At 46.9% G+C, this 27,190-nt stretch overlaps 1 protein-coding gene across 1 annotated transcript; it reads left to right on the forward strand.

Moving 5' to 3' along the window:
- Window positions 1-1,479: 1,479 nt before the first annotated feature.
- On the forward strand, window positions 1,480-4,604 carry LOC147120724 (C-X-C chemokine receptor type 2-like). Its single transcript, XM_085986953.1, is given in 2 exon segments — window positions 1,480-2,918; window positions 2,920-4,604. Coding segments are annotated over 2 exon segments (1,152 nt in total). The 5' UTR covers window positions 1,480-1,829; the 3' UTR covers window positions 2,983-4,604.
- Window positions 4,605-27,190: the final 22,586 nt, after the last annotated feature.

A 27,190-nucleotide genomic window follows, 5' to 3' on the forward strand; every position in this document is an offset into this window, starting at 1 on the left:
GCGTGTATGATGTCATACCCACTTTCCAAGCAATGCCTCGCAGCAGCTGTTGTCCTAAGCTTCAAAATTTCCTCATTAACTCAACGATGGATATCTGCCCGCGTTGTAGTCCAAGCTCCTATTCAGGAAAACTTGCAATGTGTTAGCCACATTAATGTTCTAGATGTGAAACATGAGGGGAGTGCCTGACATGATGCTGACTCCCATCTAGAGCGATAGCTTGGTCTACGCCAGAGCCTTCCCTCTCTGCAACTATTTCCCATTTTTGTCATAAATCCACCTCGCTCCTCGGTCCTGGAGTGTGCACATAAGCCAAAGGAAATACTTCCATTATATGCCTAGCAGGACACCATTAAGACAAGGTAAATCAAGAAGTAATGAAGGGACTTCAGTTATGTGAAGAGGCTAGAGAAGCTGGGATTGTTCTCCTTCGAGCAGAGCAGGTTAAGAGGAGTTTCAGTAGAGGTGTTCAAAATCATGAGGGGTTTTGATAGATTAAATAAGGAGAAACTCTTTCCAGTGGCAGGAGGGTCGGTAACCAGAGGACACAGATTTAAGAGGATTGGCAAAAGAACCAGAGGGATAATGAGGAGAATGTTTTTACGCAGCGAGTTGTTGTGATCTGGAATGCGCTGCCTGAAAGGGCGGTGGAAGCAGATTCAATAGTAACTTTCAAAAGGGAGTTGGATAAATACTTGAAGGGGAAAAATTTGCAGGGCTGTGGGGAAAGAGCGGGGGGGAGTGGGACTAATTGGAGAGCTCTTTCAAAGGGCCGGCACAGGCATGATGGGCCGAATGGCCTCCTCCTGTGCTGTAACGTTCTATGATTCTAATGAATGGGTGATAATGAGAAGGAAGTGGGGTTGTAAGGGTTAGGGTGATTTGATTGGTGAGGGACACATGGGACCGATTGGAGATGGCGTTGCCTGTGATCAAGAACATGGAAGTAGAGAGGTCATGTGAGATGACAAGATCGAATATGGACATGAGTCAGGTCAATGAAAATGTCAGGACCATATTTCTTTGCAATCCATTTGATGGGCAGTTCTGTAGCTAGTGGCATCTTCTTGAGGGCTTATTCTTGGCTGCCTGCATTCAGCTCACCAGTCAGAGATCTCTGCGGAAGCAGATCACTATATAATAAGTAGAGACTGCGTTTCAAGAGTCAGTTTTATGTTATGGATTAGTGCTGGAGTTGCATCTTTGTTGTTTAGCCACGGTCTAGCAGAGTGCTAGCAATTGCGAAGTCTAGACTTCCTGTTTCATTTAAATACATATAGATTGGTTACCTTTTTGCTTTACTGCCCACTGTGTAGAGCGGGCAAATCGTGTTAACGTCAACGATAAGCGATGGGAACTGTATGTTCCAGTTAGACAGAGTACAGTGACGAAGGTTTCTGTTCAATCCATGATCTCACTACATTTACATAAATATTGGATAAATAAAAGCACACTCTGGTTTATAGAGGACATGAGGTCCATTTACAGTAGTCAGAGACATTAGGATGGGTGACTAATAGCAGATCAAAGCGGTAGGTTTTAAGGAGTATCTTAAAGAAGGTGAGAGAGGTGGGGAGGTTTAGGAAAGGAATTCCTGAGCTTAGGGCCTTGACAGCTGAAGGCACGGCCACCAATGGTGGGTGAAGGAAGTCGGGGAGGCCAGAATTGGAGGAACATCAAATGATTATCCCAAAACTGCTAGCTTCAGAGAATCCAGTGCAAATAAATCTTCAATATTCACTGTATTTGCATGATATAACAATACAAATCTGATACTGCAACTTAAGATTATTCTCGTTCGCTGATTTACTCTTTGTTTCTTTCAGAAAATGGTTGCCCAGAAGTTCAATCTAAATTATATCGACTTTGGCGATATTTTTGTAAATTACACATATTCTGAGGACTTCTTTATTGATCCAGACCTGTCTCCCTGTACACCCATTGTAATGGAGTCAATCAACACGGCACTGGCTGCTGTCTATAGCCTGGTGTGTTTCCTCGCTGTGGCAGGGAACATGGTCGTAATGATTGTCCTACTTTACAATCGACCCATAATATCGTCCACTGACATCTACCTGCTGCATCTGGCCGTAGCTGATCTACTCTTTGCCGTGACCTTGCCCTTTTGGGCAGTGAATGCCATATCTGGGTGGGTGTTTGGTGATGATATGTGTAAGATTATCAGCATGTTACAGGAAGTTAACTTTTACAGTGGCATTCTGTTGCTGGCCTGTATCAGTATCGACCGCTATCTGGCCATTGTCCACTCTGCACAGGCCCACAAGCAGAAGAGACCATTTCTAATCAAGCTGGTTTGTGCTGCTGTTTGGGTGCTGGCCATCGTTCTGTCTTTACCGATTCTGTACAAGGGCGAATACATATATTCCGGCAGAATTATGTGTTATGAGATACTTGAAGGTAAATCGGCTGAAACGTGGAGAGTGACCACCAGGTTTTTGCGGCACTTTATTGGGTTCCTCATCCCACTGGCTGTCATGATCTTCTGCTACAGCGTGACGATCCAGAAACTGTGTCAAACGAAGGGATTCCAGAAACAGAAAGCCATGAAGGTCATCATAACGGTCGTGCTGGCTTTTCTCATTTGTTGGCTGCCGTACAACGTTACTGTGTTCATCGACACGCTGATGAGGAGCCAGCACATTGAAGAGACTTGTGACAGGCGCAATCATATCGACAGGGCTCTGACTGCAACCCAAAGTTTGGGAATCCTGCACAGCTGCATTAACCCAATCTTATACGCATTCATCGGGGTGAAATTCAGGAGGAACCTGGTCAAACTCCTGGCTAAGAAAGGAATCATTAAAGAAACCATCATGTCAAAGTATGGGAGATCTGTATCCTCCATCTCTGAATCTGGACTTGTTTCAACCAGCATATATGTTGCTTATGATGGGGATGGTCGGCCCAGTCAGCAAGACAGCAAATAAAAAACATGATGAAATTATTAAACAAAGTTTCTAAGAACTAAAACATTGCGTAACAGTGCTGCGCAGATTTCAATTCTGAACACAGTAGCTAAGCAGTTCCAGATGGTGCAATGTGTTGGCATCCAACGTACTATTGTCAGAAAATAAGGCTTGAGTTTTTTTTCAGTATGATACATTGGTTCAGATCACATAGGGGCTTTTGCACCCAATAATAAGGCATGCCCACCCTCACATTGTTGGTTAGATAATGTTCTGATTGCTAACACTCTGAGCACAGACTATGCTTTGCTGCTTCCAATTGATACCCATATTGCTCAGTCACAGAATAGCCACGAGGATCATTCGCTTCACAGTTTCTACCCTGAATGTAATGGAATTGAATTAGACACAACTGTGGAACTGTGGGCCATTTCTTCAGTCACACCATTCTCAGAACTGACCTTGTTCCACCTTTATTTTGGTGCAGACAGGTTGCCCGTGTGATCCAGTATTCCAGGGCATTCTCATTTATTCAGACTGAGACCCTCCAGCAACTGTGTCCTTACAATGAGCGCCTCCTCTACTTGACTTTTCTCTTGACAGGAACTTTGCTGAGGTTTACTGGAGAGCACTCAAACAGGGCCGTCTCTGAATTGACTTTTTAACCTTGAAAACCTTTCAACAAACTAAAGCCCTTCAGTCGGTGTCACTCACTCCTCGCAAGTATTAGTCACCATCAGGTCTCAGGGGGTTAAGGGGGCAGTAAGTAGTACAAACATTTATTCTTACCTCTCTCTCCCCGATGGCCTCGCGGCAGCTGGCAGAAGGCCCCAATGGTGGCGGTCAAAAGTACAGCTGCACTCTGATTACCTGCCAGACATACAGGCGCAAGGCCCAGCCAGGGGTGGTCCTGCATCTGCATAGCAGCTGGTTCCACTCAGGTAGGTGCACGGCAGCAGTCAGGCGCCCATGGGAGGAAAATCTACCCTGTTGAGTCAAGTACAAGAGATTAGATAAGTTCTTAGAGTTGCTAGGATACAGCGCAGATTTACCAGAATTATATCGGGGCTTATAGGGTTAGATTATGAGGACAGGTTGCAATAACTTGGCTTGTATTCCCTTGAGTTTAGATGGTTGAGGGGTTATCTAATTGAAGTGTTTAAAATGATAAAGGCATTCGATAGGGTAAATACAGAGAGAAACTATTTCCTCTGGTGGGGGGGGAGTCCAAAACAAGGCGGCATAATCTTAAAATTAGAGCCAGGCCGTTCAGGGGTGAAATGAGGAAGCACTTTTTCACACAAAGGGTAGTGGAAATCTGGAACTCTCTCCCCCAAAAAGGTTGTGGAAGCGGGGGGGGGGGGGGGGGGCAATTGAATTTTTAAAGATGGAGATTGATAGATTTTTGTTGGGTAAGGGGTATCAAGGGATAGGGAACAAAGGCGGGTAAATGAAGTTGAGGTACAGATCAGCCAGGATCTCACTGAACAGTGGAACAAGATCGAGGGGCTGAATGGCCGACTACTATTCCGATAATATATGTTTGTTATTTTACCATTCTGTGAAGTTTAGATGATTGTCTTGGTGTAAATATATCATTGTATTATATCACTGTCAGATTATTTGCTTATTCATTTTTTATTTAATAAATTCACTTCATGTTTATACTTTAAACAAGGTCTACTGTGAGTCTCTATTCACTTTTGAAGACAGAATGAAAATATTATGGCAGCATAAAAACAATTCCCAAACAGAGTTTACAATTCATTAACTCAGGGCTGCCCCTGAATCCTTTCCTAGAGTTCCAGGCAAAAAGAAAGGGGTTTATTTTGGGGAAAGGGTGAAAACAGGTGCTAAATGGGTGCTGTGCTAATAAGACGCACCTGTTTAAAAGTCTGGGCTTTAGCCTGCAGTTTTGGGGCTAATTGGTGATTGCGTGATTTAAACGTGCCAGGAGACGCTAGAACGGAGACCTGCACGTTTAGCACTCAAACGCTGATTAGGAGCAATTTTCCTGGAGCTGTCTCGGTGTGGAGTGCACCGGCTGACAGACACTGGCACATATCAGGATGGCTCAGGGACTGAGGGAGAGGGCTCACAGGTTCTCACAGCCGAGGACGGATGTCCTCTACCTGCAGGGGGGAAGGGGGCCACAGAGGCAAATAATGTAGCCGGTGTGGGAGATCACCGAGGAGGTTTCAGCCAGGAGCGCTGCCCCCCAGGACATGGCTCCAGCTCCGCAAAGAAATGAACGACTTGGCACGCGCGGTCGAGGTAAGATTCCATCTCACAAACACACTTCTCAAGAACTGCACCGCCAGCAGCATCACAACCTCAACACACTTCATCTACCATCGAACTATACACTGACATTCACACACCCCACACTACTGAACCCTTCACAGGCACTACTCACACCTCAGACATATCTCAAAGCTCTTCAACCACGTGAGGCACCACACACACACACACACACACAAGCACACCTGCCAATACACTCATTCACAATCACACTCCTTCTCTTCCAGGAGAAGATGGCAGATAACAGGACCTGGCTGGGGGAGGGGAAGCACGATTCCATGAGGTCACTCCCCTTGAAGAGGCAGTGTAGGCAGTAGAAAGTGGCAGACAGCGTGGCCACAGGCAAAGCAGGGGACAAATTGCCGAGCGGTATGTGGCCACTCCAGCTTCCGTACATATCCACAATTATTCCAGATCCCGAATCTCCCAAATCTATCCTCACTCACAAGCTCCGTATGGTCTCATCACACACATCCTTCTATAATGGCCGCAAGCCCTGCCCCTTGACTCTCCTAGCTTTATCATTGCAGGCTCCCAGGAGCAAGATCCACCTGCCCCTCACGGCCCCTGCACCCCCACTTCCCCCCGGCCCCTGGAGGAACTAGAAGAGGAGGAAGAGCCACCTCCCCCTCACGCCCCCCGCCACCGCCCCCCACCCCCAGAAGAACTGGAAGAGGAGGAACAGCCGCCTCACCCCTTGGAGGAAAAGGAGGAGGAGAGCGAGGCACCAGCTCAGAGACCAGCACCACGCGTAACCTAGAGGCTGGGGTAGAACATGGATCCTCACAGTGGCACACACTGGGCACTAGTGGGCAGCAGCCACGCCGGGTGGATGGGACACCAGAGGTGCCACCTTGCCGGGGGGGCAAGGTCACATTCTAGTCCTGCAGTAGAGGAGTCAGATGAGGACCTCGCCGGGCCAAGCTTCAGAAAAAGGCTGATGGGTCTGACAAACCAAATGCTTGGTGCAATGGACAGCCTGCCCGAAGGCTTACGGGTCGTGGCGAAGGAGTTGGAGGAGTCTGCCTCCAGTTTGGCCCGTGGCTTGACACAGAGCCAGAAACTCATATCCTCTCCAGCATGGATAGGCTGGTCAATTCCATTCAGCGATCAGTGGAGCCTAAAATCATGCAGCATGTGATGACTGAGGTCACAGCTTCCACTGCTAATAGCAGCTTCATTGGAATGCCAAATAGCTTGCATGGAATGACAAATTGCTGCAATGGAAGCACAGGCAGCTGCCATGGAGGCGCTCGGCTCCTCGGTTGAAAGCAGCTTTCACAGTGTCTCAGGTGCCCAGACATCTGTCCTCCAGCAGATCACTGGGCTGGCTGAACAGACGCCCTGAGGTAGTGGCGTGGGAATCATGGAGGAGGAACCTACTGGCCTCCCTCCGGATGACAGCATTCCTGCTCACTCGGCCAGCATTCCACCATTGCCCTTGCAGTTACCTGTCACCCAGACTGTTCAAGCCTGTAGGGGGTTTTGGTTTGGGGTTTTTGTCTGGTAAGTCAGTCGTGTGCCTGAGCTGCCCCAGCCCCGTGCGGTTCGAATCGCTTCCCCCTTTTAGTTCTGAGCACTGGACTTATTTACGAGCAGCGATATAGACAAACGAGACCAGTGGTTCGGTGCAAAGAAAACCAATGTTTATTAAAATAGAGAAATAATTATTATACGGAGAAAATCACTATGGATGCAACACAATTGCACTTAGTGGGGGAGGAGAAAATGGACACATCGAGGGAAAATGACTAAAATGACAATTTTAGCAATCCCCTTAACTCCCACCCTTTACACCTATCTAGGTTGTCTCGTGATGGGCCAGAAAATTGATGCTCACCAGTCTAGGATGTTGGAACGCCTGCTCCATGCCCCGTTGCCTGCTGATGTCTTTAGGGTTTTCACTGCCCAGAGCAGAGATACCCCAGTGATTTAAATGTAACTGTGGGTATCCTGCTTCCCTGGACGGGCTCTTCGTCGATGATCCTCTTGATGATGAGGCAGGGCACCGGAGTTGAGGCAAGAGAGAGAGAGAGATGGCTTCCCGAGGGACTAGTTATACCCCTCCTGGGAGTCCTTATCTCCCGCCAGATCAGCTTGTTCCTTTGTCTGACCTGGACGTGTTGAAGCTTATACAAAGGAAACCGATCTGGGCCCATCGACCTGGATGGCCGGTTAATCGTTTTTTGAACGTCTCATCAGTGTTCCCCTTTGTCCCACTGGTTTCGTAATGGGGCCATTCCAGCTTGAATGCCCCGTTGATCGTTTGTAAACAGTGTTGATGTCCTCTAACGAAGGTCTGAACGCAGCTATTTCATATTGATTGACTGTGCAAATGGCCTTGATGGGTTTTAATCAGAGGCCCGAATGCCACTGGCTTGTTTCTCATGCATAAATGCAGAAGGTTTGTCTGCCTTCTAATTTCTGGAAAGTTCCTTCATTGTCAGCCCAAACTGAAACTTACAGGCCTTGGCCATGAGGTTGACCGCAGCCATCTTGTTGAGCCCTGGAGCCCTGGATTTTAAACTCAGTCCAGCCAGGGTTTCTCCAATAAGTCAAAAGTAAATCTTCAGGGGAGACATGAAATTTGCGAATCCTTTCAAGCCCATGCTGAGATGGTGCAGTCTCAAGCGGGGCCTTCACAGCCTACAGCCTCTCGAGGGCATCCCAGGAGGACATCTGAACTGCCCTCTTCAGAATCTCAGCGGCCACCCACCTCGCGTGGTGCTGCCACTGGTGCTGCCCTTCGTAGAAGCACCAGAGTAGGCGAGAGTACTTATCGGATAGATACTAAGGGTAAGCACCAGGGTGAATTGTTTAATATTTGTAATTGCTGTTGGTTGTGTCATGTTTTCATTGTTTCTGTCTGCTCTAGATAAAGAGTGAATGTGGTAATTGTGAAGTGCTGTAATTGTACAGTGTTGTAATTGTGCAGTGTTGTAATTGTACAGTGTTGTAATTGTGCAGTGTTGTAATTGTGCAGTGCTGTAATTGTGCAGTGCTGTAATTGTGCAGTGCTGTAATTGTGCAGTGCTGTAATTGTGCAGTGCTGTAATTGTGCAGTGCTGTAATTGTGCAGTGCTGTAATTGTACAGTGCTGTAATTGTGCAGTGTTGTAATTGTGCAGTGCTGTAATTGTGCAGTGCTGTGATTGTACAGTGCTGTAAATGTGCAGTGTTGTAATTGTGCAGTGCTGTAATTGTGCAGTGCTGTAATTGTACAGTGCTGTAATTGTGCAGTGTTGTAATTGTGCAGTGTTGTAATTGTGCAGTGCTGTAATTGTGCAGTGTTGTAATTGTGCAGTGTTGTAATTGTGCAGTGTTGTAATTGTACAGTGCTGTAATTGTACAGTGCTGTAATTGTACAGTGTTGTAATTGTACAGTGCTGTAATTGTGCAGTGCTGTAATTGTACAGTGCTGTAATTGTACAGTGCTGTAATTGTGCAGTGCTGTAATTGTGCAGTGTTGTAATTGTGCAGTGCTGTAATTGTACAGTGCTGTAATTGTGCAGTGTTGTAATTGTGCAGTGCTGTAATTGTGCAGTGCTGTAATTGTACAGTGCTGTAATTGTACAGTGTTGTAATTGTGCAGTGCTGTAATTGTACAGTGCTGTAATTGTGCAGTGCTGTAATTGTACAGTGTTGTAATTGTGCAGTGCTGTAATTGTGCAGTGTTGTAATTGTGCAGTGCTGTAATTGTGCAGTGCTGTAATTGTGCAGTGCTGTAATTGTGCAGTGCTGTAATTGTACAGTGTTGTAATTGTGCAGTGCTGTAATTGTGAAGTGCTGTAATTGTGAAGTGCTGTAATTGTGCAGTGTTGTAATTGTACAGTGTTGTAATTGTGCAGTGCTGTAATTGTACAGTGCTGTAATTGTGCAGTGCTGTAATTGTACAGTGCTGTAATTGTGCAGTGCTGTAATTGTACAGTGCTGTAATTGTGCAGTGTTGTAATTGTGCAGTGTTGTAATTGTGCAGTGCTGTAATTGTACAGTGTTGTAATTGTGCAGTGCTGTAATTGTGCAGTGTTGTAATTGTGCAGTGCTGTAATTGTGCAGTGTTGTAATTGTGCAGTGCTGTAATTGTGCAGTGCTGTAATTGTACAGTGTTGTAATTGTGCAGTGCTGTAATTGTGCAGTGCTGAAATTGTGCAGTGTTGTAATTGTGCAGTGTTGTAATTGTGCAGTGTTGTAATTGTGCAGTGTTGTAATTGTGCAGTGCTGTAATTGTGCAGTGTTGTAATTGTGCAGTGCTGTAATTGTGCAGTGCTTTAATTGTGCAGTGCTGTAATTGTACAGTGCTGTAATTGTGCAGTGTTGTAATTGTGCAGTGTTGTAATTGTACAGTGCTGTAATTGTGCAGTGCTGTAATTGTACAGTGTTGTAATTGTACAGTGCTGTTATTGTGCAGTGTTGTAATTGTACAGTGCTGTAATTGTGCAGTGCTGTAATTGTGCAGTGTTGTAATTGTGCAGTGTTGTAATTGTGCAGTGTTGTAATTGTACAGTGCTGTAATTGTACAGTGTTGTAATTGTGCAGTGCTGTAATTGTGCAGTGTTGTAATTGTGCAGTGTTGTAATTGTGCAGTGCTGTAATTGTACAGTGTTGTAATTGTGCAGTGTTGTAATTGTGCAGTGCTGTAATTGTACAGTGCTGTAATTGTGCAGTGCTGTAATTGTACAGTGCTGTAATTGTACAGTGTTGTAATTGTGAAGTGCTGTAATTGTGCAGTGCTGTAATTGTGCAGTGCTGTAATTGTACAGTGCTGAAATTGTGCAGTGTTGTAATTGTGCAGTGCTGTAATTGTGCAGTGCTGTAATTGTGCAGTGTTGTAATTGTACAGTGTTGTAATTGTGCAGTGCTGACATTGTGCAGTGCTGTAATTGTGCAGTGCTGTAATTGTGCAGTGCTGTAATTGTGCAGTGCTGTAATTGTGCAGTGTTGTAATTGTGCAGTGCTGTAATTGTGCAGTGTTGTAATTGTGCAGTGTTGTAATTGTGCAGTGCTGTAATTGTGCAGTGTTGTAATTGTGCAGTGTTGTAATTGTGCAGTGCTGTAATTGTGCAGTGCTGTAATTGTACAGTGTTGTAATTGTGCAGTGCTGTAATTGTGCAGTGTTGTAATTGTGCAGTGTTGTAATTGTACAGTGCTGTAATTGTACAGTGCTGTAATTGTACAGTGCTGTAATTGTACAGTGCTGTAATTGTACAGTGCTGTCATTGTGCAGTGCTGTAATTGTGCAGTGCTGTAATTGTACAGTGTTGTAATTGTGCAGTGCTGTAATTGTGCAGTGCTGTAATTGTGCAGTGTTGTGATTGTACAGTGCTGTGATTATGCAGTGCTGTAATTGTGCAGTGCTGTAATTGTGCAGTGCTGTAATTGTGCAGTGTTGTAATTGTGCAGTGCTAATTGTGCAGTGTTGTAATTGTGCAGTGCTGTAATTATGCAGTGTTGTAATTGTACAGTGCTGTAATTGTACAGTGCTGTAATTGTACAGTGTTGTAATTGTGCAGTGCTGTAATTATGCAGTGTTGTAATTGTACAGTGCTGTAATTTTGCAGTGCTGTAATTGTGCAGTGTTGTAATTGTGCAGTGCTGTAATTGTGCAGTGCTAATTGTGCAGTGCTGTAATTGTGCAGTGTTGTAATTGTGCAGTGCTAATTGTGCAGTGCTGTAATTGTGCAGTGCTGTAATTGTGCAGTGCTAATTGTGCAGTGTTGTAATTGTGCAGTGCTGTAATTGTGCAGTGCTGTAATTGTGCAGTGCTAATTGTGCAGTGCTGTAATTGTACAGTGCTGTAATTGTACAGTGCTGTAATTGTGCAGTGTTGTAATTGTGCAGTGTTGTAATTGTGCAGTGCTGTAATTGTGCAGTGTTGTAATTGTGCAGTGCTGTAATTGTACAGTGTTGTAATTGTGCAGTGCTGTCATTGTACAGTGTTGTAATTGTGCAGTGCTGTAATTGTGCAGTGTTGTAATTGTACAGTGCTGTAATTGTGCAGTGTTTTTTTAAATTGTGTTGTTCATGGTGAAGGAGTTGAAAGGATTGGGTGCAGATAGTAAACTTCTTGATGGATCCTCAGTCGTGAAAGGTAAGGCATGTGGCAACAACGCTCCGAAGTCTGATGGTGGAGGACATCTCTCAAAAGCGCTCTTCAATTACATGGCGGCAAGCGACCCTCCCAGGTGCGGGCCGTCTACCTGGAACCCTCTGGTGCTCCCACAGGTACCATCATCTTCCTCCTCTTGTGGCTCCTGAGCTTGACCCTCTGGCACAATTGCTGGTGGTAACGGCTGGTCTCTCATGATCGCCGGATTGTGGAGCATGCAGCAAGTCACAGAGACAGAGACGGGTGTTATACTTTTCACCCTGCTCAGAAAGCACCACTACAACACATAAGAACTCCCCTGCTCTTCTTCGAAATAGTGCCATGGGATCTTTTACATCCACCTGAGAGGGCAGACGGGGCGTCGGCTTAACGTCTCATTTGAAAGACGACACCTCCGACAGTGCAGCGCTCCCTCAGTACTGACCCTCTGACAGTGCGGCGCTCCCTCAGTACTGCCCCTCCGACAGTGCAGCACTCCCTCAGTACTGCCCCTCCGACAGTGCAGCGCTCCCTCAGTACTGCCCCTCCAACAGTGCAGCGCTCCCTCAGTACTGCCCCTCCAACAGTGCAGCGCTCCCTCAGTACTGCCCCTCCGACAGTGCAGCGCTCCCGCAGTACTGCCCCTCCGACAGTGCAGCACTCCCTCAGTACTGCCCCTCCGACAGTGCAGCGCTCCCTCAGTTATGCCCCTCCAACATTGCAGCACTCCCTCAGTACTGACCTTCCAACAGTGTAGCGCTCCCTCAGTACTGCCCCTCTGACAGTGCAGCGCTCCCTCAGTACTGCCCCCTCCGACAGTGCAGCACTCCCTCAGTACTGACCCTCTGACAGTGCGGCGCTCCCTCAGTACTGGCCCTCCGACAGTGTGGCGCTCCACAGTACTGACCCTCCAACAGTGCGGTGCTCCCTCAGTACTGCCCCTCCTACAGTGCGGCGCTCCCTCAGTACTGCCCCTCTGATAGTGCAGCTCTCCCTCAGTACTGGCCCTCCGACAGTGTGGCGCTCCACAGTACTGACCCTCCAACAGTGCGGTGCTCCCTCAGTACTGTCCCTCCGACAGTGCAGCGCTCTCTCAGTACTGAAAGAAATCAGTATTTGTAGGGAAATGGTGTTAGGGAAATTGACGGGATTGAAGGCCGATAAATCCCCAGGGCCTGATAATCTACATCCTGGGGTACTTAAGGAAGTGGCCCTAGAAATAGTAGATGCATTGCTGGTCATCTTCCAAAATTCTATAGACTCTGGAACAGTTCCCATGGATTGGTGGGTAGCTAATAGTCATAACAGCACAGAAGGAGGCCATTCGGCCCATTGACTCCGTGCCGGCTCTCTGTAGAGCAATCCAGTCAGTCCCATTCCCCTGCTGTATCCCCGTAGCCCTGCAAGTTTATTTCCCTCAAGTGCCTATCCCATCTTCCCTTGAAAACATTGAGTGTCTCCGCTTCCACCACTTCCGTCGGCAGCAATGTTACCCCACTATTCAAAAAAGGTGGTAGAGAGAAAACGGGGAATTATAGACCGGTAAGCCTGACATCAATAGTGGGGAAAATGCTAGACTCCATTATAAAAGATGTAATAGCAGAGCACTTGGATAACAGTGACAGGGTCGGACAAAGTCAACATGGATTTACAAAACGTAAATTGTGCTTGACTAATCTACTGGAATTTTTTGAGGATGTAATTGGTAAAATAGATAAGGGAGAACCAGTGGATGTGGTGTATTTGGACTTTCAGAAGGCTTTCGATAAGGTCCCGCATAAGAGATTGGCGTGTAAAATTAAAGCACATGGGATTGGGGGTAAGGTACTGTCTTGGATAGAGAACTGGTCGGCAGACAGGTAGCAAAGAGTTGGAATAGACGGGTCTTTTTCCGAGTGGCAGACAGTGACTAGTCGGGTACCGCAGGGATCGGTCCGAGGACTCCAGCTATTCTCAATATATATAAATTATCTAGACGAGGGAACTAGATGTAATATCTCCAAGTTTGCAGACGACACAAAGCTGGGTGGGCGTGTGTGCTGTGATGTAGGAATTAATAGGGGGTTATATATACTGGGGTTATTGTCTCTGGCCAGTCAGAAGTATCTGAACTGCTCCAGAGCCCCGTGCGGTTTCGAATCGCTCCCCCTTCCTGGTTCTGACCGACGGACTTATTCAGTAGCGATGTAGACAAAACGAGACTCGTGGTTGGGTGCAAAGAAGACCAGTATTTATTGAAATAAAAAGAAATAAATTGAAAATAATCAATACAACACACCTATGCTTAATACAGCACTTTTACTTAACACAGTACACTTTTGTCTACTACAGCACTCTTTTGCTTAGTACAACACTCTTTCACTTAATAGGAGAGGAGAAAACGGACACAACGAGGGAACATTGACTAAAATTACAATTTAACAATAATTCCCCTTAATTTCCACCCCTAATACCGATCTAGGTTGCCAGAAAATCTATGCTCACCAGAGAACACCTGCTCCGTGCCCTTGCGGTCTTAGATTCTTCAACACCCCGAAATGGAGATACCCCAGTGTTTAAATGTAACTGCTGGTATTCCACTCCTTTGGGCGGGCGGTCGAGTTGTTCTTCCTTGCAGGCAGAGCACGGAGGTGAGGCGGCAGAGAGAGAGAGAGATGGCTTCCTGAGAAGCTATCTTTATATCCCATTTGGAGCCGAAATCTTTGCGTCCAAATCCGGGTGTATCTGGGCTATACAAAAGGGAATTGATCTGTCCCCATTCATTGTGATGGGTTTTTGAATGTATCCCCGTTCATTGACTGGTTTGAATAAAGCTGTCTCAGTTTGAAAAAAAAATGTCTGTTTCCTTAAGTGCTGAGTAAACAGCCCTTGGATGTTAGTGTAAACAAATCCAATTGTCCTGCGGTCATGCCCAACCGCAATTGATTGGCAGTCTCAAGTACTTAATCTCTTAAGCCAACATTGTACAGCGTTCGTGTAAACAAGGTTCTTTGTTCATGTTGACAGTTTCAAGTACTTAATCTCTTGAGTCAACATTGTAGCTTTGTTTGTGTAAACAGAGTTCTTTGACTGACAGTTTGAATACCTCATTACTTCAGAGGCTGTTTTTTAAAAAAATCCTTTGTCAGCCATCTTTGATTTTCCTTTCCACATGCACACAGGCTGTGTTGTGTCTTTTGCCACGAGGCCGGACAGCCATCTTTGATTTTCCTTCTCACATACACACAGGCTGCCCTTTTCTTCTGCCATGAGGTCTGACGGCCATTTTGATGCCCTGGATTTTTAAAGGTATATTCTACCCAGGTTTTGTTTAATCAAAAATATAATCTTCGGGGCTGTAGAGATTTTCGAAATTCTTGCGAAACCCTACAGTGAGGAGGATGCTGAGAAACTCCAGTATGATTTGGACAGGTTGGGTGATTGGGCAGAAGCATGGCAGATGCAGTATAATGTGGATAAATGTGAGGTTATCCACTTTGGTGGCAAAAACAGGAAGGCAGATTATTATCTGAATGGCAATAGATTGGGAGAAGGGGAAGTGCAACAAGACCTGGGTGTCCTTGTGCACCAGTCACTGAAGGTAAGCATGCAGGCGCAGCAGGTGGTTAAGAAGGCAAATGGTATGTTGGCCTTCGTAACGAGAAGGTTTGAGTACAGGAACAAGGATGTCTTGCTGCAGTTGTACAGGGCATGGTGAGACCACATCTTGAGAGTTGTGTGCAGTATTGGTCACCTTATCTGAGGAAGAATGTTCTTGCCATGGAGGGAGTGCAGCGAAGATTCACCAGACTGATACCTGGGATGGCAGGAATGATGTATGAGGAGAAATTGGGTCGATTGGGCTTATACTCGCTGGAGTTTAGAAGAATGAGAGGGGATCTCATTGAAACTTATAAAATTCTAACAGGACTAGACAGACTAGATGCAGGAAGGATGTTCCCGATGGCTGGGGAGTTCAAAACCAGGGGCCACAGTCTAAGGATAAGGGGTAGGCCATTTAGGACAGAAATGAGGAGGAATTTCTTCACCCAGAGAGTGGTGAACCTGTGGAATTCTCTACCACAGAAGGCAGTGGAGACCAATTTTTTTTTCTTTAATTCATTGATGGGATGTGGGCATCGCTGGCTGGCTAGGCCTGCATTTAGTGCCCATCCCTAATTGCCCTTGAGAAGATGGTGGTGAGCTGCCTTCTTGAACCGCTGCAGCCCATATGGTGTAGGTACACCCACAATGTTGTTAGGAAGGGAGTTCCAGGATTTTGGCCCAGCGACAGTGAAGGAACGGCGATACAGGTCCAAGTCAGGATGGTGTGTGGCTTGGAGGGGAACTTGTAGGTGGTGATGTTCCCATGCGTCTGCTGCCCTTGTCCTTCTAAGTGGTAGAGGTCGTGGGTTTGGAAGGTGCTGTTGAAGGAGCTTTGGCAAGTTGCTGCAGTGCATCTTGTAGATGGTACACACTGCAGCCACAGTGCGCCGGTGGTGGAGGGAGTGAATGTTGAAGGTGGTGGATGGAGTGCCAATCAAACGGGCTGCTTTATCCTGAATGGTGTCGAGCTTCTTGAGTGTTGTTGGAGCTGCACTCATCCAGGCAAGTTCGAGCTCGGCACGATGCTGAGCTATTTTTCCGTCGCCTTCGTCTCCGTGCCCACTTCTCTGGCCAGGAGTCTTCCCCCCGCACGACTGACCCTTTCTCCTGCTTTCAGAATTCCCGTTCTACCTGGACCCCTCCCCCTGGCCTCTTACCCTCTCTAGATCTTTTCATTGCTAACTGCCGATGTGACAGTGGCCGTCTCCATTTCTCTGCTCCCCTCTCTCACTCCAACCTACCTCCCTCTGAACCTGCAGTACTCCATTCTCTCCGATCCAACCCTAACATTACCATTAAACCTGCTGATAACGGTGGTGCTGTTGTTTTTTGGTGAACCGACCTTTACCGTGCGGCAGCTGAACACCAACTCTCCGACTCCTCCTCCTACCTCCACCTGGACCATGACCCCATTAGCAAACATCAAGCCATTGTTTCCAAGTGTGATGTGCCAAATAACTGCCTGAATCCAAGAGGTTAAAGCTTAAAACTAAAATTAAGTAAGAACATGGCATCGAGTTAACACAAGGCAGCCATCATTCATCACCGACCCAGCCCTTACGAGTAAGACTCACACCAATCCGGAGGATCCAGAGGGGCGGGGCTAGGGAGGAGCATTAGTGTTTACATCTGTAGAACTTTCCAGACATTAGCAAGTACAACAACAACAGACAATACAAATGCCAGAACACAGAGTTATTTCATCACATTCACCCCCTGCTATATATTCAGTCTGTCAGGAGGTCTGATAGTCCTCTGGGAACGACGTAACTCTTGCTGAGGCTCCTCCCGGAGTACTAACTCCGGTTCATTCAAATTCCCAGAATCATCAGTGTTTTCCACACTGAGGATTTGTGTCTCTGAAGGTCCAATACCACGATTGAAAACTCTACTCTGAGTCTAACTCTTTTCGAGCTCCAGCAGGTGCAAGATCTTTAATAGAGGCCTTATCCTCTCGCCCATCCGGATATTGAATATACGCATACTGGGGATTAGCATGGAGGAGTTGTACTTCCTCCACCAGTGGATCAGTTTTGTGGCCTCTCACATGTCTGCGCAACAGCACAGGGCCTGTGGTCGTCAACCATGTGGGTAACGATACTCCATTAGTAGCTTTTCTTGGAAAACTAAACATCCTTTCATGAGGGGTGGCATTCGTCGCTGTACACAAGAGAGACATTATGGAATGCAGCACGTCTGGCAGGACATCCTGCCAGCGAGAGGTCGGCAGGCCTCGCGACTTCAGAGACAGTATGATAGCCTTCCACACTGTGGCATTTTCTTTCTCGACCTGCCCATTACCACGAGGGTTATAGCTGGTAGTTCTACTCGTTGCAATCCCTTTCGATAGCAATTCTTCACTCATAAAGGAAGAACCCCTATCAATATGTATATAGTTAGGCATGCCAAACAAGGAAAACAGTTGGCAGAGGCATTTAATTACAACAGCACTGGTCACATCCGGACAGGGGATAACAAAAGGAAACTGAGAGTACTCGTCTATAATATTAAGAAAATAGACATTACGGTCGCTCGATGGAAGGGGACCTTTAAAATCGAGGCTCAAATGGTCGAGTTGCTTTAATAAGATGAGCTGGCTCGGACGGATTATAGAAGCGAGGTTTGCATTCAGCACAAACACGGCAGGTTCTGGTCATTGTCCGGACCTCCTCAATAGAGTAGGGTAGATTGTGGGACTTAATGAAGTGGTTCATCCTGGTGACCCCAGGGTGGCAGAGTGCGTCGTGGAGATTTTGAAGCTTATCTATACCTAGACTAGCACATACTCCTTGTGACAAAGCATCCGATGGCTCATTGAATACTCCAGGCCTGTACTGAATATCATAGTCATATGTTGACAGTTCTATTCGCCATCTTAAAATCTTATCATTTTTGATCTTGCCTCTCTGCTTAGTATTGAACATAAAGGCCACAGATCGCTGGTCCGTAATAAGCGTAAAACGTTGGCCAGCGAGATAATATCTCCAATACCTGATTGCTTCAATAATTGCCTGTGCCTCCTTTTCCACTGAAGAATGTCAAACTTCTGGTCCTTGCAATGTACGAGAGAAGAAAGCTACTGGTCTACCAGCTTGGTTAAGAGTTGCTGCCAACGCAAAATCAAATGCATCACTTTCCACTTGAAAAGGGATCTTCTCATCCACGGCACATACCACTGCCTTCTCAATGTCCCGTTTGATATTAAAGAAAGTCTCCTGAGCTTCCGCTGATAGCGGAAAAGACGTCGACTTAATAAGAGGTCGGACTTTATCTGAGTAGCTAGCCACCCACTGGGCATAGTACGAGAAGAATCCCAGACACCTCCTTAAAGCTTTTACAGTGTGAGGTAAAGGTAATTCCTTAAGTGGGCATAATCTTTCAGGATCTGGCCCGATTACCCCATTCTCCACAACGCAACCAAGAATACACAAACGTGTAGTATTGAAGGTACACTTGTTTTCGTTGTAGGTCAGGTTTAACCTCTTTGCAGTCTCTAGGAATTTTGCGAGATTTTGATCATGCGTCCGTTGGTCGCGCCCACAGATAGTAACGTTGTCCAGGTACGGGAATGTTGCTTCCAACGCGTATTCATCCACCATACGATCCATCTCCCGTTGGAAGACGGATACCCCATTCGTCACTCCAAAGGGCACCCTAAGGAATTGGTACAGGCGCCCATTAGCTTCGAAGGCCGTATAAGGTCGGTCTTCTATTTTAATCGAGAGTTGATGGTAGGCAGACTTTAAATCAATGGTGGAGAACACGCGGTACTGAGCTATCTGGTTCACCATCTCAGAAATACGAGGCAAAGGATAGGCATCTAATTGGGTATACAAGTTTATAGTCTGGCTATAATCGACCACAAGTCTTTTCTTTTCATTAGTTTTAACCACCACCACCTGGGCACGTCACGGGCTATTACTGTGTTCGATGATTCCCTCCCGTTGAAGCCTTTCCACTTCCTCTTTTATAAATGTTTTATCTTCTGAACTATACCGTCGACTCTTAGTCACTATAGGTCTACAATTAGGAGCAAGGTTCACGAACAAAGAAGGCGGACTTACTTTTAAAGTAGAAAGGCTGCAGACTGTGAGTGGAGGCTGAGATCTGTAAAGTCTGTGGGTTGTTAGTTAATTAATACACAGACTACCAGAGTAACTTAAAACAGGACTTTACTATTCGAAGGTCAGGGCGAATCTGGTGTGGTCACCGTCGGTATTACAGTATACAGAAGCCAAACAAAGTAGTGCCACACCTAAAATAGTTCTCTTAAAGGTGAACGGTTACATACAATAGTTCTCTTAAAGGTAGACGGGTACATACACTACAATCCTCCCTTTTTAGCTTACAACATACTTATTCCCCATTAAACATAACATATAATCAACTTCATGTAAAACAATTCACAGATATAGTCTCTGCGGGAAACAGTTCACAGATTCAGTCTCTGCGGGAACAGTTCGCAGATTCAGTCTCTGGTCTTGATTCGGTCCGAACAACATCTCTGTGGTGTAGCCGGTTCACATTTCTAGCGTGACTCATCCAATAGTCTTTCCCTTGGCTTAACAGCTTGAACTTCCGTCCTGCTGAACCAGCAGTGCTGACTTTTACAAACAGCTGGACTGCCTTGGTAATTTTTCCTACTTTCCAACTGATTTGGCCCCCTTCGTAGGGCCCACGTGCATGATCTGATAGAAGTGATAATGATTTAGATGGTTATCGTCTTCTGCTTCGTCTTTTTCTTTTCTGCTTCTTGGAGACTCTCGGGGCTCCCTTATCTGCTGCCAGCTGTAGCGCCACCATCTCCCTATGTTCCTTAGACTTTAAGTGCTTCATCCTGATTTCTGCACTTTGGGAGTTTTCACCACAAGCTGGGCAGACCAAGTCATCGTAATATTCCGTGTCACTCAACAGGTCATGGTAATATTCGGTGTCGTCCTGAGCTAATCTAGCGAGAGGGCCTGCCACTTCTTCCTTACCCAACTGGACGTTAGCCGACTGTTCCCTCCCTAGACATCTTTCCTGAAGAGACTTCTTCATGCGTTCATATTCATCCCGCTCTTCCTGGGTTTCCTGCCAATCCTTCACTAATGACCTCATTTGTGATTCCAATACTGCCCCTTCCATCGGGGATTGATTGATCGGGCTATTCAATCCTTCTACTGGAGCAGCTGTTTCAACATTCTGTAGTTCACATTGACGTGATTCAGCGTACTTTCGGCAGCCCCGTAAAGTCTGTGTTGCAACCTCAACTATTCCCCAAACTTTTGAGAGCTCCGAACCCCTTCCCTTTGAAGATTGAAGCTCGTGTTCAAATGGTTCCCATTGCAGAGTCTTGTCTCTCAGCATATGAAGGAGTTCGCTGACCGTTAACTCTTCCACGGGGACCCTGTGGATCAGAGTCTTCTCCATTTCATCCACCTTTTCCTCCAATGCTTTCACCTTTTTTTCCTCTTGTACTTTGGCTTTAAGCGCTCGGAGAAGTTGCGCCTTGATGCTCTCTAGCTCATGTTCAGGGGCCATTCTTACAGTCTCTGTGTTTCTTACAGTTGCCTTTTCTTTCACTGAAAGAATTCCCAGTTGAATCTGTTCTTCAAGTTGTTGAACCTCGGTCATTGCCGTCTCATATTTGTCTTGGGTTTCCTTCAATATTTTTATGAGTTCTTGGACATCTTGACTTTCATGTTCTGCCATGTCTTTCACCTCTAATTTCTCATCTATGGATGGAACTTCTACCGATGAGTCTGTCTTGGCCTTGAGCTCATCAAGAATTTCCTGCAGCCTTTGGACTTCTTGCTCATGTTCAACCTTTAGTTGCTCATAAGCTTCCACTGAAACTAGCTTTTCGGAGGTTGCCGAGTTAACCCCCTCCAGGATTGTAGCCTGGGCCTGTTCATACTGCTCCTTCAACTTCTCAAACTCTGCTTGTAAGGAGTCGTAGAGAAGAACTGGAATAAAATCCTGGCTTCCTGAAGATTCCTCTTCATTTGCTTCTTTCTGCAAATATTCTAACTCCTGAACATCATAAGGGAGATGTGATCGGTGATTGGTCATGGTGGCTCTATGGTCGCTCTCTGCTTGAGCTAGCTGCTTCTGTTGTCTTTCCAGATTCTCCCATTCGGTGTCATAGAAATTTTTCATTGTTTTCATCTCTTGTACAAGACGGTAACTCAATTGTTCTAATTGTTGTCGTAATTTGAAATAAAGTTGAGTCCGAGCTCGGTGTTCTTCCGTCATGGATATGTCCTTAAACTGAACAGACTCAGAATTCTCTGTCAAACTATGTTGTCGTTGTTCGGTGGAGATCTGTTCTGAAACTTTGTTCTTCTCTGGAGCATAAGCCTTTCTGCATGCCTTCGTTTTTCTAACCTTAGTCGGCAAGTCCATTTTAGCCTTGTCTTTCACATTTGGGTTGGTCTTATCATCATCCGATTCAGAATCTGAGCTGATTGTCTGCACCAAGTCCTCACTCATTATGGCTTTTAGATAGTGCCATTCCATGTCTATTTTCTTGATCCACTCCCGTCCTAGAAGTGGTGGTCCTCCCTCAGGTAGTACGTATAAGTTCATTCTTGGGTGTTCTTTACCCCTATCTCTCACCTTGACTCTTATCTTTCCCATGGGGTATACTTTATGCCCCGTGTATGTCTGCAATACGAACTTGGTATCTCTTAAGGGTATATGTGAGAATAGCTGGTGGTAATCCCTTCGATTTATGACTGAAAGAGCTGATCCAGTGTCCAACTCCATTTTCACTTGGACTCCAGCTATTTTTAGCATGACCCAGATAGTTTGTAGGTCAGCTTCCTTACTCACATTGTGAATTCTCAGACTACCCAGCTCCTGGCCGTTTGGGTCTGAGTCCGAATTCTGTTTGTCTGAACTCTTCTCAGCCACCTTGTGTACCTTGTTGTACTTTTCCTGTGATGGCTTCCTTTGGTTGTTGGTCCTTTGGTTGTTGGTCTTCTTCCCTGACCGGCATACCTTAGCTATGTGACCCAGTTTGCCACATTTCCTACATTCCTGGTTCTTAAACCAGCATTGGTTCTGGTCGTGTGTTGTCTTCCCACAACGATAACATTTTGTTGTTGTCGAGGTAATTTGATCCACACTGAGTGCCGCTGTCTTTAGCTGCATTTCCGCAGTTCCCTTCGCTGCGGCTTCGTGCGATGCTGCAATAAGGACAGCCCTGTCAAGTGTAAGGTCGTTCTCTTCGAGTAGTCGCTTTTGCGTTCCTTCCTTTGCCAATCCGCACACGAACTTGTCTCGCAATGCCTCTGTCAGATTCCCTCCAAACTGGCAGTATTTCGCTAGTCTACGCAGTTCGACCAAGTATTCTGCGTTGCTTTCGTCTTTCCGTTGCATTCTCGCATAGAATTTGAATCGTTCCGCCAACATCAACGGTGTGGGGTTCAAGTGATCCTTCAGAACAGCCACAATATCATCGAAAGTCTGATCCGCCGGTCTAGCTGGTGCTAGTAGATGCTTCAAGAGCCCGTATGTCTTCGCGCCCATTGAGTTTAGCAAGGTTATAGCTTTGTCATCTTCTATTGTATTGGCCTCACCATAGATCTCAATGCGTTCCACATACGTGGCCCAGTCTTCTACCTCGGAATTAAAATCGTTGATGTTACCACGCTTAGGCATCTTCCTCTCTTCCTGATAACACCATGGATTATTTCTTTAAATTTTCTTTTTTTTTTTCAAGATGGCGGTTCCCACGAAAATGGCGGTTTCCCGCGCTTATCTTCTCTCCCCGCCCACTTCAATGGCGGTTTCCCGCTTCTGTCTTCTTCCCCGCCTAATGGCGGCTTCCCGCGTTTCTTCCCTGGCGGGAGGGGTACACTTTCCCCACGGGCGACGGCCGCTGGCTTTCAGGTTCACAGCCTGCGCGTCGGCTTCAGTGCTTTCCCTTTTCTCGGCAGGGCAACCGGTGCTGGGTACACCCCGTTGACGGCGAATAGTTTCAGCCGCTGGGCTGGCTCTCGCTCAGTTCCCCTTGCTCGGGCTCTGTCTCTCTCCCGCTCGCTCGGCTCTACCGGCGCTGGGTACACCCCGTTGACGGAGAACAGTTTCAGCCGCTGGACTGGCTCTCGCTCAGTCTCCCTTGGTCGGCTCTGCCTCTCCCGCTCGCTCGGCTCCCAATCGCGCCTCCCAGCCCTCTCGCAGTCCGGTGCTTCCCTCCCCGGCTGCGGCTGAGTTTATCTCTTCCCGCGCCTACGTTCCCGGTCGCAGCGCTTCGTGGCTCCGGTCGCTGCCCGGCCTTTTTCGCCGGTCGCGGTCTAGCTGTCTCACGACGCCGTTGCGTCCCCCAGCCTGTCTGTACCGCGGCTTCCTTGCTCCACGCTGCCCCAGTCTCAGCGCCTCTGGACCCGACTTCTGTCCGGCTCCTTTCCCCCTCGACCGTGGTCGAGTGCACCGCCCTTATCCTCCGGTTATTCTATTTACTTTCCCTTACTCACAGTCACCGTGGCCGCCTTGCTTCTCGTGCTGATCGGCTCACTCCTCACCGTGGCAGAAGGGACAGTCAGTGCCTGTTGCTGATGGAAGTCTTTGTCTCTAAATTCTTCCTCCTTTCTAGTTCTGCAGCCTCGAGTTTTCTCCCAGCAGAACGACGAGGGTGGTTGCCTCTTCTCGACGCTCGTTAACTGCTTCGGAAGTATTGTTGCCGCAGGGTACGATCGGACACGTCGCCACTGTAAAGTCTGTGGGTTGTTAGTTAATTAATACACAGACTACCAGAGTAAATTAAAACAGGACTTTACTATTCGAAGGTCAGGGCGAATCTGCCCAATAAATCCTGACACAACACTTATATACTGGTGTGGTCACCGTCGGTATTACAGTATACAGAAGCCAAACAAAGTAGTGCCACACCTAAAATAGTTCTCTTAAAGGTGAACGGTTACATACAATAGTTCTCTTAAAGGTAGACGGGTACATACACTACAAGATCCACCATACTTAAGGGTGACGCTCTCATGCTGACACTGGAAGTCCAAGCCTAAAATTAAGTTCACACACAACTGAGGTAATATGAGGAGTTTAAAGTCCTTATACTCCGTATCCTTAATGGTCAATGTGACTTTACAATATCCAGTTACCTTCAAAGTAAGGGACTTGGACGCCATCACAATTTCCCTTTGCGTAGGATACACCTTCAATGAACAGGAGTTAACAAGGTTGGGGTGTATAAAACTTTCAGTACTGCCACAGCCTATCAAAAACCCAGTAGGACGACCATTAATCTTGATGTCCATCATAGATTTCGACAAGGAACACGGTATGGTCTGGTCAACCGTAGCCGAGGCTAGAGTAAAACGATGGGCGGCAGCAGAGAAGACATCGGGTACAGGATTGCCCTTACACACTTTACTAAAATGTCCCCGTTTCTTACATTTAAAACAGGTAGCCTCTCTGGCTGGGCATCTTTGCCTGGGGTGTTTAGATTGGTCACAAAAATAACACTTAGACCCATGGGGTACAGCCGCAACAATAGGATTAAGTGGAGGCTCCATTGGTGTTATGGATGCCTCCATACTCGGAACACACGAGGCTGAGAGAGACACATGGGCTGATGCATACACTTCTAAATTCTTCTGGGCTACATCTAACGATCGAGCAGTAGCGACGACCGTTTTTAAAACTAATGAGTCGTTCTCGAGGAGTCTCTGTCTAATATAATTAGATCGGAGGCCAGATATGAAAGAATCGCAGATGGCTTCTTCCTGATACACTATGGCAGAGACACAAATGCCAGAACACAGAGTTATTTCATCACAAAGTGTGTCACTGACCTCATCTCCTCTGGAGATCTTCCCTCCATGGCTGCCAACCTCATAGTCCCCCAACCCCGCACAGCCCGCTTCTACCTCCTTCCCAAGATTCACAAACAGGACTGCCCTGGTAGCCCCATCATTTCAGCCTGTTCTTGCCCCACGGAACTTATCTCTTCCTATCTCGACTCTTTTTTCTCCCCTTGTCCAGTCTCTTCCGACCTACATTCGCGACTCTTCCGACGCCCTCCGTCACTTTAACAGTTTCCAGTTTCCTGGCCCCAACCTTTTCCTTTTCCCTATGGACGTACAATCCCTCTACACCTCCATCCCCCACCAGGATGGCTTGAGGGCACTCCGCTTCTTCCTTGAACAGAGGCCCGACCAGTCCCCATCCACCACCACCCTCCTCCGCCTGGCTGAACTTGTTCTCACATTCAACAACTTCTCCTTTGACTCCACTCACTTCCTCCAAAGTAAAGGTGTTGCTATGGGAACCCGCATGGGCCGTATCTATGCCTGTCTTTTCATGGGATATGTGGAACATTCTTTGTTCCAGTCCTACTCGGGTCCCCTCCCTCACCTCTTTTTCCGGTACATCGATGACTGTATCGGTGCCATTTCCTGCTCTCGCCATGAACTAGATAAGTTCATTCACTTTACTTCCAATCTTCACCCATCCCTCACCTTCACATGGTCCATCTCCGATTCTTCCCTTTCCTTCCTCGACTTCTCCATCTCCATCTCTGGGGATAGGTTATTGACCAACATTCACTACAAGCCCACTGACTCCCACAGCTACCTGGACTACACTTCCTCCCACCCTGCCTCCTGTAAGGGCTTTATTCCATTCTCCCAGTTTCTCCGTCTCCGCCGCATCTGCTCCGACAATGCCACCTTCCACACCAGTGCTTCTGACATGTCTTCCTTTTTCCTCAACTGAGGATTCCCCTTTACCGTGGTTGACACGGCCCTTGACCGTGTCTGTTCTATCTCCCGCACTTCTGCCCGCACCCCTGCCCCCCCTCCCGGAACCACGATAGGGTTCCCCTTGTCCTCACCATTCACCCCACCAGCCTCCACATTCAACGGATCATCCTCCGCCATTTCCGCCACCTCCAGCGTGATCCCACCACCAAACACATCTTCCCCTCACCTCCCCTTTCAGCATTCTGTAGGGTCCGCTCCCTCCGAGAGACCCTAGTCCACTCCTCTATCACCCCCAGCACCCTTTCCCCTTCACCCGGCACCTTCCCATGCAAGCGCAGGAGATGCAACACCTGCCCCTATACCTCCTCCCTTCCCACTGTCCAGGGCCCCAAACACCCCTTCCAGGTGAAACAGTGATTTACTTGTACTTCTTGCAATCTAGTATACTGTATTCGCTGCTCACGCTGTGGTCTCCTCTACATTGGGGAGACCAAACGCAGATTGGGTGACCGCTTTGCGGAACACCTCCGTTCAGCCTGTAAGGGGGACCCCGAGCTCCCGGTGGCCTGTCAGTTTAATTCACCGCTCCATTCCCACTCAGACCTCACCACCCTCGGCCTCTTGTATTGTTCCACGGAAGCTCAACGTAAACTCGAGGAACAGCACCTCATCTTCCGATTAGGCACTCTGCAGCCTTCCGGACTCAATATCGAGTTCAACAATTTCAGATCATAACCTCGGCCCCTATTACATTTTTATATATATTTTTTATCCACACCTTTGTTTTGTGCCCTTCCCCCTTTTCCTCTCTCCCACATGGCAGCTGTCTCCCATTCTGCCAGCGCGTTTCACACCTAATCTAGAGCCGTCTTTTGTCTCCACTAGTCCGATCACCACCTCGTCTGGTTTTGAATACCTCTTAATGTCTCTTCACTTCTCTTTTGTTCTTTCATCCCCATTTCCCAGCCCCCAAACTGGCCTTTTAATCTGTTTCATTTCCTGTGTTTTTTCAGTCTTGACGAAGGGTTTTGACCTGAAACGTTGACTCTATTTCTCTCTCCACGGATGTTGCCTGGCCTGCTGAGTTTTTCCAGCATTTTCTGTTGTTATTTCGGATTTCCAGCACCGCAGTATTTTGCTATCGTACTAACATACCATTTGCTTTCCTAATTGCTTGCTGTACCTGCATGTTAACTTTCTGTGATTCATGTACAAGGACACCCAGGACCCTCTGAATGCAAACATTTCCCAATCTCTCATCATTCATAAAAATATTCTGCTTTTTTGTTTTTCCTACCAAAGTGGATAACTTCACATTTCCCCACATTGTATTCCATTTGCCATGTTCTTGCCCACACAGTTAACCTGTCTATAAATTTCTGCAGCCTCTTTGCGTCCTCCTCACAGATTACTTTCCCACCTAACTTTGTATCATCAGCAAACTTGGCTACAGTACACTCAGTCCCTTCATCTAAGTCATTAATATAGATTGTAACTAGCTGAGGCCCAAGCAATGATCCTTGCGTTACCTCGCTTGTTACAGCCTACCAACCCGAAAAAGTCCCGTTTATTCCTACTCTCTGTCTT

This window comes from Somniosus microcephalus, chromosome 4 (assembly GCF_052327205.1).
Source record: "Somniosus microcephalus isolate GS21.2 chromosome 4, FLI_Smic_1.0, whole genome shotgun sequence".
Classification (NCBI taxonomy): Eukaryota; Metazoa; Chordata; class Chondrichthyes; order Squaliformes; family Somniosidae; genus Somniosus; species Somniosus microcephalus.